Source organism: Mus musculus, chromosome 12 (assembly GCF_000001635.26).
Source record: "Mus musculus strain C57BL/6J chromosome 12, GRCm38.p6 C57BL/6J".
Lineage (NCBI taxonomy): Eukaryota > Metazoa > Chordata > Mammalia > Rodentia > Muridae > Mus > Mus musculus.
Window position 1 is genome coordinate 114,205,944 of NC_000078.6, and position 17,703 is coordinate 114,223,646.

Below are 17,703 nucleotides of genomic sequence, written 5' to 3' on the forward strand. Positions count from 1 at the left end.
AGGAAAATACCTAATTTAAAAAAAAAGAAAAATAAGAATAAAGCATACATACATAAGGAGAAGGCTACCAATTAAATAATGGCACAGAGACTTATTAATATTTATTATAGTTTACCCTTTAGCTTCTTCTACCTCCACAACAGCTCATCTAAATTAATCAGGCTAATACTGACATTACATCCTGCCATGTGGCCTGGTCTACCTCTTTCCTGATGTTCATATCCTCAACCTCCATGCCCTTCTAGCAAATCACCTACTACTGATTTCTTCTCCCAGAGACCCTCTTATCCTGGAAATTTCATCTTCCCCTTACTGCCTAGATATTGTCTGGTAGATCTTTATTAAGATAACCAAGTGAATATGGTGAATGCTAACATGAGGCCTGCGAAGAGATATAGGAATGAAAATACCAAGATCCAGTGATCTCTTTGCTTTTATGCTAATAAATAAGTGAAAATACAAAAACACCTTCACAAAACATAACCCAACCAGAAGATACAGATACTGGAAAAACAGAGGTTCAAACATGATGTGCTATTTGAAAACGGAGAAGAGATAGTCTGTACAAAGATCAACTACAATTAATGATTATAAGAAAACTCTATTCATATCAAGAAACTTTCTGTGTAAGCAATAATACAATTTAAGAGTATATATGTATCTTATGGCATGACTAAATTAAGTGGGTATACTTACACGAAAAGAATAAATCATAGAATATGACAAGGCAAAGGACCTCTAAAGGATTGCTTGAGCGGGAAAGGAAAGCCACATATTCTAACACTTAATCTCCCATAAGCTTGTATGTTAGGAAGCACGTGGGGCAGTTCTTAACCTTCTAAAATTTGAGTAGCATCTAACAGTTCTGAGAAGCCTCATCAGATGTTAAGTTGGTCCTGAGCTCTTCTGAGTTAACATTAAAGTCTTCTTCCCATGTCTCTGGCACAATAAGAGATGGAATGCAGTTCAGATTTAAATGATTGTTGGAAGTACCTCCATTAATACTGACTCTGGATTTGATATTCCAGTTAGATGTGCCTCTAACAATCAGCATTATAATGCTACCATATTCTATTTCTTTCTTTAATGCTGGTAGACTAAGATAGTATGATAATTTGTTACAGAGAATCTAGAGAAAGAGAGTACATTTGAGGGACAGGACCTGTGAGAGTTTCACTGAGACATATGTAACTCATTCAGCTATACCTGGGGACAGGAAATATGAGAATAATGAAAATTATCATGTCACACACATTGTAAGTCACATGTTAATTTCCCATTCCTTAAACCCTGTGACCCTCACTTCAGAGAAAAGCCACCAGGTCTTGCGCGCGCTCGACTGGCCAGGAAGAACAACAGGATCCTTCTGCACACGTTTATTGGGAGAGCTTGATTGCAGAGGCGAAAAGACCCCGAGCCCAGAACTGGTGCTGCTTATATAGGCTTAGGAAAGGCGTTTTTCACACCCGGATTGGTTATGCACTACGCCTCATTTGCATGTTCCTCATCTGATTGGCTACTCTCTGTACCTCACAGAGCCTCATTATCATACCTCATTTGCATGTCTCACATCTGATTGGTTATACTCTCAAAGCCTCATTATCATGCCCGGGCCAGGCAGTGTCTTTGCAAAAAACTTTACTGCATATGTACACATTGGTTGTTTGTCCAAACTTATGCATGGTGGCTAGCAGTAGTCAGTGCCACTCTGCAACGGCACATGTGGCTTCCCACAACCAGGCATGAAAAGTACAAGGACATACATCATTTGATGGAGGCTCAGGTGAAAAGGGACTAATGTTCATTGGCCAGGACCTGGCTTTCAGCCTGAGACTGGGTCTTACTCTGAGTAAGTGGGGATCTAGGGGATATAAAATGGAAGCAGAACACAGGCCAATTGTCCTATCTTGACAGAGCAGTTTACTTTGAGATGTCTAGAGGATCTAGAGACACAGACCTCATGAATAATTTCTTCATCCCTACCTTGACCAACTATTCCCAGAAAAATAAGAAATGATATATATCAGTCCACATAGACATTGCTCTATGAAGATGAATATGACCCTTTCTTTGTTCATTTACTACACTATGTCTTCTTCCCAAGTTCATTTTGCCCTATTGAATTAGAGGCATCCTTAATACTGACTATAATTTGTATGTATTTCCTGACTGGTTGGATGTACATCTCTTGAGTCCTTGTTTCTTTTTTTTCATGCCTGATCTTTGAGCTGTGGGTATCAGTGGTGGATGCAGGTCTCAGCAGAGGAGAGTCAGGTGTCCAGTGCAGGTTCTGAGGGACTCTCATCACGTTGTATGTGGTGCCTTCTTGTTTAGTATACTATAAGTTTATTTCAGACATTAAATCTACTCTTTGTTTTGTCTCAAATTTCCTCCTTCCTTTTGTCTCAAATGGTCAGACAAAATTTGGCAAAAATATCAAAGAATTGAATGTGATTCTTGTTACACTTATATACTATATGACCACTTACTTTGCTGCTTTTACACTGAATACTATGTTATGGGACTGTGTTTCAGGATCTGCATTTGGGTTATCCCAGTTACACTCTATAGGAAGATATCACAAAACACAGACCACCTTCAAATGGTGCAGATCAATGTATATTTATATACAAAAAATTAATTCTCTTTTATGACAAAGGTAGATTTTTCTCTGGCACTTTTAAAAATAGTAGTTATCACCATATACACTTTAGTATTTATTAAATATGTTTTAATTTAATATAAAATGATATATTTGTTTGAACTAAACATTCCTTATTTTGGAGGCAGTAATCACTAACAATAGAGACCATGTGCATCATCCATAAATACCTAACCCCAGGGAATCCCTTGTTGTGTACTGTATGGTAGAAATAAAATTTTCATGATATATGGAATCTCACATAATTGTCTCCTTTTCAAATCATCACATCAAGTGCTTTGTGTAAGCCGTATAGAATGTGCTCCAACATACTTATATCTAAGGGTGAAGGATATGAGCAATCAAATGTTGGATTAATATTTTAGTGTGACTAATACTGTCATGCCAAGGTCAACTGAGTTTCAAGAAGGTGTTTTCATTAATATTTTTTTTCTCAAAACCAGAGAGATGGTTAGGCTGCTAATATTTTAGTTCACAATCAAAGGAACAATCTTGAGGGACACAGTGAAAAAATAAACATAATGGAATTTAGCAAAACACAGTATTTCATGAACAGATAGAGAAATCACCTGAAACCTCGCTGCCAATAGTAAGATGAGAAGCACAGTCAAAACAAAACCAAAACAAACAACAGAATCAATCAATCAATCATATAAGCAAATGAAAACACCCCTTTATCTTTCTGTGATCTGAAGTAGCATTCCTGGGCTAGGTGCAAGCTCAGTGCCTTCTAGGGTCCAGAGCTCCTCTACTGGGATCTCTGTCTCTGAGATCACAATGAAGTTTTCCTCCTGTGTATTCTACACAGTAATACATGACAGTGCCCTCAGTGGTTACAGAATTCAGAGGCAGGAGGAACTCATTTGTGGATGTTTCTTGAGATGCATATCCATATGGGGAGATTCCCTTGCCTTAATACTTGGGGAAGTTGGATAGTGACGTCATTTAGTTATTACAATCTAGGCATCCTGGTCTTTGGCTTCCTATAGTGTAAGTCTGGAACAAGAGAAATTGAGGACTGTTGGGATCAGAGGGAACAAATCTTGGCATGACCTCACCTCTACCTTCTCACCCAATGTCACCACTGACATTCTTCCACAACTGTATTTTTAATGTCTTTGATCAGTGATGACCTTCTCCTGGTAAGAGAACAGTTTCCTAGTTCTTCTCCCTAAGAGAAAAAAAAACTTTATTCTGAAGTATTGTTTATCATAGTTACCAAGGTATGTTTCTTATATGCAGCAGAATGAAGTATATCCTTTATGCATCCACTCTGTTAGCCTGTGTCATTTTTATTGGTTAATTGTGAAAACTGATGTTGAAAAATAATCATGACCAATGAATGTTAGGTCCTGTTATTTTCATGGTGTTAGTGTGTGTGTTTCTGTGTGTGTGTGTGTGTGTGTGTGTGTCTGCCTGTGTGTGTGTGGTGTGTTTGTGAGAAAGAGAGACAGAAAGAGGCAGAGGCAGAGACAGAGAGACATCTACGTGAAGCATTTCTTTCTAGTTATTTTAATACTTTTGCCACAATCATTTGTAGTTTCCTAGTAAATTAGCAATGGGTTCCTTGGGCTTAGGTATGATGGTGGCTGCAGCCCCTTAGGAATTCTCTATACAGGTTAGAGACTGCAGGGTCAGAAGTACAACCTTATGTTTTCCCTTTTATAAACCCATAGCATCTCACATATGTCTGAAAGATACTGACTTTGTAACTGCAATATTCCTGCCCCTGACCTTAGCAAAAATTGGTAGTTGGGAGATACAAAAATATTGTGCTTGCTGTAAAATGTTTATGTCTGATATTGGATAGTTTCCTTTTTCTGTTCTAAATCTGTATTATTCTGTGTCACAAGAAAATGTTGGCACAGGAAAATAGAGAACCATTTACTCACACCCCTAAGAATTTTGCAACCTAATTTCCTTTTATGATTTCAATAAAAGACTGAGTCTGAGTCAAATGTGATTGAGCACTCTTACTCCCTATTTCAAGGGCTCACATGCTAATACACCAGCCTGTCAGCATCATATCTCAATTGTGTTTTCTTTTTTGCTTACAAGGTATTCATAGTCCTTGACTACTTCTGATTTTTGTTGAGGCTGGACCCTGGCAAAAGACCTTGAAAGAACAATTCTCAACTACACATGGAAAGAAATCACAGGATAGCTAAAACAATCCTTTAAAATAAAAGAACTTCTGGAGGTATCACTGTTTCTGATTTTAAGTCATACTACAGAGCAATGGTAATAAAATCTGCATGGTGTTGGAATAGAAACTGAAAGGTTGATCAATGGAATTGAATCAAAGACATAGACATAAATCTGCACATTTATATAAACTTCATTTTGATAAAGAATCCAAAACCATCCAAAGAAAAAAAAAAGAGTCATCTTCAACAAATGGTGCTGGTCTAATTTCTATGCTTGTACAGGAATGCAAATAGATCCATGTTTATCACCCTGAACAAAACTCAAGACCATGTGGATCAAAGACCTCAACATAAAACTCGACATACAAATCTAATAGAACAGTAAGTGGTAAATAACCTTGAAGTGATTGTTTCAGAAGACAACATCCTGAACAGGACATCAACGGCTCTGGTATAAAGATCAACACTTAATAAATAAGACTTCATGTAATTGAAAAGCCTCTGTAAGGCAAAGGTCACTGTCAACAGGGCAAAATGGTCGCCTCAATATTGGAAAAATATATTCACCAACCCTATATCTGACAAAACCAAACACCTAAAATTTATGAAGAACTCAAGAAGTTAAACCAATAAACTAGATAACCCAATAAAAAATGAGGTACAGAACCAAAAAGAGAAATATCAGTAGAGGAATCTTGAATGACCAAAAAGCATTTAAAGAAATGTTCAAAGTCCTTAGTTATGAGGGAAATGAAAATTATAATGATCCTTATACTTCATCATATGATCCTTATACTTCATCATGCACTACTCAGAATGGCTATGGTCAAGTTCTAAAGTGATAGCACATGCTGATTAGGATATGGAGCACTGGGAATGCTAATAGATTTCTGGGAAGAATATCACATTTTACAAGCACTCTACAAATCAGTCGCATAATTTCTCAGAAATTTCAGAACGATTCTACTTCAAGACCCAGCAGTACTGCTCTTGGACATATACCCAACAGATGCTCTACCACACAATAAAGGCACGTGCTCAACTATATTCAGAGCAGTTCTATTTGTAATATCCAGAAATTGGAAACAATACATATGCCCCTCAACTGAAGATTAAACACATAAAATAGTTCCATTTGCACAGGGGAACACTATTCAGACAATAAACACAAAGGCATCATGAATTTTGCAGGTAAATAGATGGAACTAGAAAATATCATTCTGAGTGAGGTAGCCCAGATCCAAAAGGTTATGATTTTTAATTTACTCACTTATAAGTGGATATTAGCCATAAAATACAGGTACCATGTTATACTCCACAGAAGGAAGGAATCCAAAAAAGAAGGAAGGCACAAGTGAGGAAGTTTGAACTTCACTTAGAAATGGTAATAAAATAGTTATAAAAGGCATATGGATGAAGTAAATTTGGAGGGAGAAGAGATGGGGAGGGAAATGGGGGTGTTAGGATCAGCTGTAAATAAGGGCAGTGAGATGGCTTGATCTCCCATGTTAATGGATTGGTATGATTAACATAGTACAAATGACCATCCTACCAAAATCAATCTACAGATTCAATGCAATCCCAATCAAAATTCCAACACAATGCTTTAAATACATAAAAAGAACAATTCTCAATTTCATACAGAAAACCAGAAACCAAGAGAGCAAAAAGACTTCTTAAGAATAAAATAATTTCTGAGAGAATCTCTGTCCTGATCAAGCTATACTAGAGAGAAATAGGGATAAAAACGTCGTAATACTGGTACAGAGACAGACAGGTGGATCAATGGAATAGAACTGAAGATGCAGAAATAAAACCACACACTTATAGACGCTTGATTTCTGACTATGAAGCCAAAAAATTACAATGGAACAAAGAAAACATATACAATAAATACTGTTGGTCTAACTGGCAGTTGGTATGTAGAAAAATGAAAATAGATCCATATTTTTCACCTTGCAAAAAGCTCAAATCCAAGTTCATCAAGGACCTCAACATAAAAGCAGATACACTGAATCTAATAAAAGATAAATTGGGAAAGTGCCTCGAACTCAGTGATAATGGGTGGGATTCCATAAACAGAACCCTAATGGCTTAGGCTCTAAGACCAGGAATTGATAAATGGAATCTCATGAAACTAAAAAGCTTCTGTAAAGCAATGGATAGTCAATAGGACAAATCAGCAACCCACAGATTGGGGAAAAAAATCTTCAGCAACCTCCCATTGAAACAGGGCTAGTATCCAAAATTTAAAAGGACTTCAAGAAGCTAACCTCCAAAATTCCAAACAATCCAATCAAAAAAATGGAGTATAGATCTAAACAGAGAATTTACAACAGAGGAATGTCTAATGACAGAGAAGCACTGAAGAAATGTTCAAAATCCTTCGTGATCAGGGAAATACAAATCAAAATGACACAGAGATTCTACCTCACACATATCAGAAGGGCTAAGAACAATATCTCAGGTGACAGCAGTTGTTGGTGAGGATGTCTGGAAAAAGGAATACTCCTCCATTGATGGTTCTATAGCAAAGTGGTACAACCACTCTGGAGATAAATCTGGAGGCTCTTCAGAAAATTGAAAATAGATCTACTTTTAAACCCAGCTATACCACTCTTTGGCATAGCTTGTGCTCCACTATGTCACAGGGGCAAATACATACTATGTTCTTAGTGGCCTTATTTGAGATAGCCAGAAGCTGAAAACAATTCAGATGTCCCACAATGGAAGAATTGATACAAAAATGTGGTTCATTTACAAAATAGAATATTATTTAGCTACTGATAATGAGTAAATCATGAGTTTTGTAGGTAAATGGGTGGAACTGGAAAATATCATCCTGAGTGAGGTACCTCAGACTCAAAAGGACATGCACGGTATGTACTCACTAATGAGTGGATATTTGCCAGAAAATGTACAGGATACTCAGGATAAATTTTACAGAACTCAAGAAGGTTATCAAGCAGAAGGTTCCCAGTGCAGATGCCTCAATCCCACTTGGGTGAAGAAAACAATCATGGGATACAGAGGGAGAGAGGGACCTGAATGGAAGAGAGGACAGTGAGGGGGAAAGGAGAACATGATCAGGTATTTGGGGTACAGGACTGAAGCCCTGAAGGCCAGCAGAAAGAATGGAAACAGGCAACCTGGGGAGGTAAAAGGTGTGTGTGTGGGACCCTCTAGAATGTACAAAATACCTGAAGGGTGAGAGACTCTGAGCACTCGAAGGGAGGAACCTTAAATGAAATCCCCAATAGTGAGGAGAGGGATATTATAGACTACACCTCTAGTAGAAAGACAGGGTATCAAGTGGAGGAATGGTGTTGCCGTCCCACAGTCAGAAACTCTGATCCAGAATTGCTCCTGCCTGAAAGAACTGCAGAGACAAAAATGGAGAAGATACTGAAGGAAAAATCCTGTGTTGTCACAAATTAGGATTCATCTCGAGGTGAGCCTGCAAGGTCTGACACTATTACTACTACTGTGGTGTGTTTACAGACAGGTGCCTAGCATGGCTGGCCCCTAGGTCTCTCACACACTGAACCACAATCCAGGCCTTGTGCACTAGTTGGTCCGAGGCCTCTGTCACATATAGAGCAAAGGACTGATGGATCTGAGAGAAGATGCATCTAACCCACAAAAGACTTGAGGCTCCAGGGAGTGGGGAGTCCTTCCAGGGTGGGGGTTGGGGATAGCCTCGTGGACATGGGGGAGGAGGAATGGGATGAGGAACTGTCAGAGGATAGACTTGGAGGTGAATAACGACTGGACTGTAAAAAAATGATTAGAGATAATTTTAAAAAGTGCATTTGGTATGGAAATTATAATATTCAACGAGGAGATCTATAGCTTCAATGGCCAATGGCTAATTTAATGCACAATTATTGAAAATGTTAATAAAGTACTATATGAGCCATATTTCATGCACTTTAGTTATGTACCTTCAAGGTGGCCCATACTGTAGAATAAATCCTTATCATACATTTTATTTATAGTAATATTTTTATATTATACAAATTACTTTCTATTTTATTATTCATTTTATTTATGGACAGATTGGGTTTTTTTTAGATATTTTCTATATTTACATTTCAGGTTTTATCCCCTTTCCTGGTTTTCCCTCCAACCCCCCTATCACATCTCCCCCCCCCATGCTTCTAAGAGGGTGTTCCTCTACACATCTACCCACTCCTGCTTCCTCAGCCTGCCATTCCCCTACAATGGGGCATCTATCCTTCAAAGGACCAAGAGCCTCTCCTCTCATTGATGTCCCACAAGGCCATCATGTGCTACATGTGCGACTGGAGCACCCCTTTCAGGTTACTCTTCCACAGACCCCATATCTCACCCCCCCTCCCCTCCCTTTGCCTTTATGAGGGAGCTCCACAAGCCAATCACCCACATCCTCCTCACTGCTCTTGCGTTCTACTGTCACACATCAAGCCTGCCTAGGACAAACTTAATAGTCCAGATGATATGAATTTATATACTGAAAACAATCAGACATTCAGACACTTCCCAAAAACAGAAGCAGTAAACAAAGAACAATAGTGAGATACACCATAGGTATATTTCTATAAACAATACTAGTTATATTAAAAATAAATCAAGAAAGAAGAAAACAAAATAAATATCATACCACCTACATTTCTCACTTCCAAACTCTGCTGGCCTTCCCCTTTCTATTAGATATTTACACACACACACACACACACACACACACACACACACAGCTTTGTTTGTTCAGGGCTTTATTTACAAGATTTCAGCACTGAACACTTGGTAGCAGCATTTGAAAACATTTACACAGCATAAATATGATTATGAGCTTATGTACATATATGCAGTTAAATCAAATGAGTCACAGGAAAATAAAATTCAAATAAATAGTCAAACATATTACATATATTTTTATGAACAACTCATGTTCATGTTCATAAGTATGTAAAGAAATTCCATCACTGAAATGAAAATTAAACACATGCTGGGATGTCCATTTCGTACTTAGAATAACGTCGCAAAAAGAGAAAAAGAAAAATGCTGAAGACAATGCACAGATCTGGACATTTTGTTGATTTGAGTGTAGACAAATTGGTGTGTACTGTTCAACCAAAAAAATTAGTAACATCATAACTTCTCCTAATCAACTACTACACTATGAATAAACTACAGTGACGTGTGTCAATGAGAGGCGCAACATTTGAGGAATTTTTAATAGGGGCAGAGATATGAAATGAAGGTATATTATTATCAAGTTAAAAGTGGTTTGCTGATTGTGGAAATTCAGGACTTACTAAGGGGAATTACAGGTGAGTATGATCAAAACACGTTACTAAATGCTAAAGGTGCAACAAAAATTATCAAGAAAAATCACATTGCTTATAGAAGAAGGAATGGATAAAGAAAATGAGAATTTAGTAAAATACTGTGATGTGGTCTTGAGATGAAGAAAAAGCTGTCCTATGATAGAACAGGGATGACCCTGACTCATTTGTACTAAGTAAGAAATTTCAGATACATGAAGACAAATGCTGCCTGAGCTGAGTTAAATGGGACATGAAATGGAGAAAAACCTGGAATGGAGAGCATTGTGCTCATGATTCCCAGTGGATGCAGAGAGGAAGAGAGGTGACAGAGGAAATGTGTAAATCCCAGCTGAACAGGACAGACTGTGAAGACAGTTTTACATTTGAAAATTGTTTACTCACTATATATTTAATATTTGTGCCAGAAAATTTTATGTAAGTCAGAATGTTAATTGCCTACCCCTCTGTTTTCACAATGTATTTATAAATTAAACAGGTTATAAATTATTAATCTAAAATTACTAATTTACCAATTTATGAATTGTAAACAGCAACTGTCAAACACTCATGATTATATGGAAATATGTTGTTAATGTCTACTGGATTTTCTCATGATTTCATTTCAAAATGATACATGAATGAACATAATTACTGAATTCATCATATTTGTATGATTCACACATGTGCATGTTGCTTTTTTTTTTTTTTTTTTACTTTTTGATTCAACTTAGTTAACTTTTTCTTCTCCCCTAACTTTTCTCAGAATTTTTTATGCAGTTTCATGTTCTTTCTGTCATCTAGGAAATAACTAAGAGAGACAGAGGGACATTCTCACCTTTTTTTTTTTTTTTTTTTTTTTACAGTGAAGGTAATTCTTAAAAAAATAAAGCTGGAATTTCAGTGGCTCTTGAAAAAATGAGCCGGCTTTCTCATTGTTAAGGTTATAACTGATATCCATGTTATCCATGATGGATTTAGAGAAAATGGCTAATTGTGTGTGAGAGATTTTCTAGGAGAGTAGGTTTCACTTCTCATGGAGTACAGCATGTTCTCAGATGCATATGTTCAATACTTTTCTAAATGTGTAATTCCATCTTCATGTCCTGTAGAAAACAAGAGCCATGTTCAAAAGGTCTGTTTACATATAGACACAGACTTTACCAGATACATAAATTTATATAAAATCCTACAGTGAACAATGATGAAGGTCATGGAGTAACAAACTGAAGTACCCAAAAGAAGAGGGGATCATATCTGAAATGTGATGTGCACAGTCCTCAGGGAGAAGAGTGGAGGTTTAATACTTATTAGGGTTTATGAACCATTCATCCCCATCTCACTGTGGATTTTCCACCAAATGCAAGTAAGTGCTATCGAGAAATCTGCCCAAGACTCTTCATTGAAACGGAAACAAACAAACAAACAAATAATGAAACAGGGTGTAGTGGTTTGAATATGCTTAGACCATTGGTAGTGAGATTATTAAGAGGAATGGCCTTATTGATGGAGGAATATCCAGAATATAAATGAGAAAATCATGAGACATTTCATGCACAGGTATCTGAAAAAGAATCTAACTGATAATAATCATCTAACCTTACACTCAAGAATTTAAGAAGAAGCAAAGCAGGTTACAAACCACAAATACACCACACACACACACACTCTCAATTCTACATACTTTCATTAAAATTCAGAAGGACATCAACCCAAAGTTCTCCTAATGTAGAAAAATAATATACTCTTAACAAAAGACAGGATAATTTTCACTGGAATCAAGAGTGTGATTAACAATCAACAGATGACAGGATCATATAGCATAGCCTCAGCACATTGAATAAAGTTAATTATCCTTGAACAGTCCCTTCTCAGAAATTCAGACATTGTGATATTTTGGATCAGAACACACATTCCTCATCGTATGCTGTATAAAGGTGACCATGGCATGCTGGATCTGATCAGAAGCTCAAGTGTACAAAGAACTATGTAGAAGAGGATGTGGTAAAATACCTTTGTAATTCTCTTAAAGTATAACTACTTTTAAGAAACTAAAATGCTGTATCAGGTAAAAGCAAATGCTAAGCACCTAGGACTGGTGTAAATAGTACATCAGGATAAACAAATATCTTGCTTCAGCAAAGGGTGACTCCCAAAATGTTTATCTCTCATTACCAAACCATATGAGTACATACACACACTCACACACACACACACGAACAAAACGTTGAAAATGTAACTAATATATAAAGCAGAAACAACAATAATTTTATACTGTAATGAGATTAAATGGGGAGTAAGGTAGGATACAGAGTTCTTGAATACATGAAAGCAGTTAACATGGAATAAAATAACACAATAACATTCAAAAACATCAAGTGAATCAGAAAAATTGATAAGGAAGGATCAATTGGATAATTCAACAAACACATGCATTATAGCTGCCTAAATTAAAGCAGGTCTTAATAGAAAAAAAAGATGGAAGAAGAAACACACATTTTTATTCTTGATTTTAATGCAAGTTTATCACAGTTAAGGTTTCTGGAAATGGCACAAAACACAAGGTAGGAATGATTTTTCAAATTAGTTATATGAAGAATATAAAATGCAAAGTAAGTGTTTGTCAAAATATAATTCCCTTTTAAGTGTAAACAGGAAGAATAAAGTACTAAAAACTTATACAGTGAAAATTCAGACTAAAAAGACATCAGAATTCATACTTCAATTCAAGATGGCATTAACAGAGAAAACCATTATCAACCAGCATGAATTATCATTTAGGAAAAAATCCTGCTACCCCAAAGAAAAAAACATTTTACTATAGTCCTCACATAGGAAATAGTCCTACCAACCTAAGAGCTGGAGGAATGTGCAATACTATGTGTTCTGCTAACAGACACTCAAGCAGAGATCTCTCAGGAGACCATCAATTAGAATATGGCAATAAACCTTAGTTGCTTGCACTGTGATCGCTCTCAATTAAGTGGTTGCTACCTCTTTCTCTTCCTCCTCCTCTGGCCTTGATTTGCCAGCAAGAGACAGGCCATCTTCTTGGTATGAAAGGTGATATCAGAAAGTTTTTGTGGGAATCCAGATAAACTTAGGCTGATCCTGTAGGTCAACATAAACAAAACCCCTCCAGGTTGTAAGGAGGGGATCTGGTACCTTCCAATTTCCATCCAAAGGATCATGCTATCATACTAGGGTAGGGATCATTAATTTTGGTGTATGACAATGGAGGGAGATAGGAGGTGTTTGGTATTTTTGTAGATGACAGTATAGCATAGTCAGAACAATTTTTAATTATACATTAGGGATTAGATGGTTGTCTTTTGTTCTAAAAGTTGGGCTTTTCAGGTTTGAAGTGTTCTTTCCACTATTTCTTGGCTCTGATGGTATAGTGACTAATTTCCCATTGTGTACAGGTGTTACATTGAGTGAAGGCAAAGTCATTATCAGTCTTTGTCTTTTGAGGAATGCCCACGATGGTAAAGGTGGAGAACAGATGATGAATTAACCTTTTGAGTTTTCACTCTTTGGGGCTGTAGCCCACATAAAATGTGAGTATGTATCTTTGGTAATGAAGACATTTTGTCTACTGAATTGGGATGTATGGATTACATTGATTTTTCCATAAACCATTGAATTTGAGGCCTCAGCAATTGGTGTCCATCATTTATAAAGCTAGGGTGATAATAAGGGATGTACAAGAGGAATAGGTTATTATCGTTTTGAGTTGAACAAGGTGATGTGGAGAGAGCAAGTATAAAGCCCCTTTATATTTGTGTGTATGTGTTAATGGAATTGGTCTGCCTGCTCATTTGAGCTTATGCATGTTCCTGTTGAAGTGGTTTGGTCAGTGAGGGCATTTCCTTTGGATATGGGCCTGGCAGGGGACTATGAGATCGGGCATGCTGGATATAGATGGGGAGGCTCATTCCTGCAAGAACCCAGTGTGAATAGAGGAGAAAGTCAGCTGACATCTAGTTTGACAAAGGATCTTGACAGCCAGGGGAGCAAATTGACAGCATATGCACTGTCTGTAAAAGCTGAGGAGCACCTTGACTTCCTTTAGGGCTAGATAGATAGCATATACAATTATTTATATTAGGAAGAGTGATGGGGAAGCTCTCTGAATTGAAGAATAAGGGGTTCATCCACAGGGGAGTAGGAATTACAGCTGCAGCCTCCCTCTTTCTTCCATCAGTAACTATTGAGGGGGCTCCAAATATGGCCTTTTACAAAATATTTTGAGGGGCATCCATTACAACAGAGGGAGGGCAGAGTTCCATTTTTCATCATGATAATGTCAATATGTCCTGGAAACCCCATTAAACTGATGGGTGATATTTGATTACCTATTGAGCATCGTAGAGGAAAAGGGAGATGACAAGAATGTCTGGTTCTTTTCCTAAAGGTTGTAGTGCTCCATAACTGCCACTTTTAATCTTCCCACAAGTATAGGGAAGAAATTAAAGATAAGGAGGTGTATGGTCACTGTTTTGTCATATCTGCCAAGAGCCATGTCTTTTAAGGATATATTGACAGAATTTAGAACTTGGATTGCTTCAAGGGACAGAATCCTATGGGATGAGAGCCTTTTATCTCATTTTAAGAGTTTGAGAAGATGTTGAAGGGTTCTTATGGGAAGAGAAACTTAGGATTTTAGCCAATTAAGGTTAGCCAAAAAGTTCTGGTTTATAGCCTAAAAATGCAATGGGTAGAATAAGTTTTATATCGTGAGGTGATACTTTGATTTCTAGAGAAGATAGTGAAGGAATTAAGTGATCTTGGAGTTGGGAGGAGAAGTGGAAGAATCTACCCATAGTAAGATATTATCCATATAGTGATATATACTGTGTCCTTTTACTAATAAGGTTTTAATGCAGTGGCCAAAGCCTCTTGGTAAAGGCTTGGGCAGTTAGATATTCCTCGAGGGAGAATGGTTCATTTATGTGGTAAGACTGGACCAGATTTGTTAAAGGGGAGTGGGTGGCTATTTATAACACAATGTGTTCACCATCTCAAGGGTGGAGAGGGATAGAAAAAGGCAGTTTTTAATATCTATTTCCAATAGGTGGACATTGGCTAGGGTGGCTGAGTCATGGCAGCACCCTTTTGGGGGAGAACCCCAGACTCATATGGTTTTATTAATTGGCGTTAAATTTTGTATTAGTCTCCAGCCCCTTGAGCTTTTATTTTATAGTGAACACAAAGGTGTCCCATTGACTGTAATAGGTGATGATGTGTTGTAGTAGAAGCTGCTCTCTTACTAGTTGTATGAGGTCTTAAAGTTTGTCCCTTTATAGAAGCCGCAGTTCAACCCAAATGATTCCATTGGAAAGTCAAAGTAGAGATTATGAAGTATAACAGTGGCCCTGAGAATTAGAGAAGATTGGGGAGGTGGAGGGAATTAGAGTTTTCTACGGTATAGTTTTCTTTACAAGGATTATCATCTATCCTTATGTAGTCTCTTTCTGTTTGGGTGGTAAGCACTATCTCTAGTCAGTGATCTTTCTTTAGAAGATTGTTGGTGACATGAACTAAAATGGGGTGTATTTGATCAGTAGCTCCATCAAGGTTGCCCCATCTGTAGGCCTGTTTGTTGAGAAGTGCACAAGAGGAGGATCCTATGCATTTTTTAAAACACAAATTACAGGAAAATTTATGTAGTTATTAATTATTCTATACATTAACTTAGAGATCATAAGCTTTTAATTATTTATTGGCAATTCTTCAGGATATTTTTGTCAGATTCATTTAAAATACAGTATGACATTGACTTACTATAATCTAAGATCTATTGGTACAAAAATAAAATATATATAATGTTTGCTTTTAACTGCAAAAGAAAAGCCATTTGGAAAACCTAATACTATCCTTAGTGTGTATTATCTGGTTTACAAAAATATCTCACTGATCATTAAACATTACTTTTCTTCACAAAACAAATTAAGAAGAGAATTAGATGGAAAGACCTGATTGTATTATATTAGTAAAGTAAGGGCATTGAGCTAATGCCATTATTAAAAAAAATAAGACTACCATTTAACGAATACTCTGTTAATGAATTATGTCAAGATTTGGGAGAGTTCTGTATTTGGTCAGTGTTTCTCAAAAAGTTTATCATAAAACTCAATTTTAAAAAATACTGTAATATAATATGTATAATATAAATAGGATTTTTATCAAACTACAGAAAATATTTTTCATGAACACATACTTAACATGTTATATTTTATTTAATTTAATACGTTCAAATACAAGTATGACAAGTGCATTGCTCTAATAATTTTCCAATAATTTTACCAAGCTCCAAAATCTTGGTGCAGAGTAAGACAGTAATCTATTTTTAAAGGTAATCTGGAGGTGTCATTTATGGTAGAAATTCAACACATTAAATTGATGCACAAGGAGTCGCAAAGGCAACCTATAGTTAGAAACAAAACATATCTGTGTTTGTGTCTTCAAAATTTCCTTCTTTTCAAAAGAAATTTGCACCCACATATAGTTTCTCATAAATTAGCAATTCTGTTCAGTTGTCACTTTCCAATGCAAACATTTCTTTGGAGATAAAGCATGGTAAGTTCCAGAGAAAACTCCAGATGTTAAGTAGTAAAAGGAGAGGCAATGCACTCTTTTTCTCTGGTCATGTGCGCCCCCTGTTGGTCCTGAGCACCCCTGCAAGGAGGTTTTTTTCTAGGCTCACACTGAAGTACCCTCGCTGTGTACAGCTTTTACACAGTAATAAGTGGCACTGTCCTCAGCCCTCAGGGTGTTCATTTGAAGATAGAGGATGTTTTGGGAATTATCTCTGGAGATGGTGAACCGACCCTTAACAGATGCAGTATACTCTGTTGTGTAACCATTAGCTTTGTTTCTAATCAAAGCCAACCACTCAGGTGCCTTCCCTGGAGGCTGGCGGACCCAGCTCATGTAGTAATCAGTAAAGGTGAATCCAGAAGCTGCACAGGAGAGTCTCAGAGAAGCCCCAGGCTGTACCAAGCCTCCTCCAGATTCCATCAGCTTCACCTCACACTGGATACCTGCAATAGTAAAGAATTTGTTCAGGAAAATGTCACACAGATCCACTGTCCCTCTTACTTACACGCACTCACGTATTCAGCATCCCTTGTTCCCCATAAATTACCATTTAAAAGTGCTACAAGTAGAATCCAGTTCACCCACAACTTCATGGTGACAGGTCTGTGTTCAAGGCTGATCACTGAATCTGGGAACTGAAGGCTGGGGAAATCAAGACTAGGTTCATATGCTACAGCGAGAGTCTTCACAGGATTTTATGAGAAGGGGGTGGGTTCCAATTTGCATGTCTTCCTGCTATAACTTCAGCTCATGGGTTGAAGCTGTGGGATATGCAGTTATTACAGAATACATGAGTGAAATGGATCTGCAGCAGGAGCACTTTTACAATATTGTTTGTTATGTGTCTGTGATAAAACTTCAATATTTTAACTTAGCCATTTCACCTTCCTACCAGCGTTATGCAGGAATTCCTTTGCTTTTTGTCTACATCAGAAATGATGATTATTTTATTAATGAAAGCATTCTTACTGAAATGAGATGGAGT

At 37.1% G+C, this 17,703-nt stretch overlaps 1 gene segment (V, D, J or C) and 1 further gene; both read right to left on the reverse strand.

Moving 5' to 3' along the window:
- Positions 1-17,703, reverse strand: part of Igh (immunoglobulin heavy chain complex) — a 2,751,187-nt gene that overhangs the window by 947,176 nt on the left and 1,786,308 nt on the right.
- Positions 16,845-17,311, reverse strand: Ighv7-4 (immunoglobulin heavy variable 7-4). The segment is given in 2 exon segments: positions 16,845-17,161; positions 17,266-17,311. Coding segments are annotated over 2 exon segments (363 nt in total).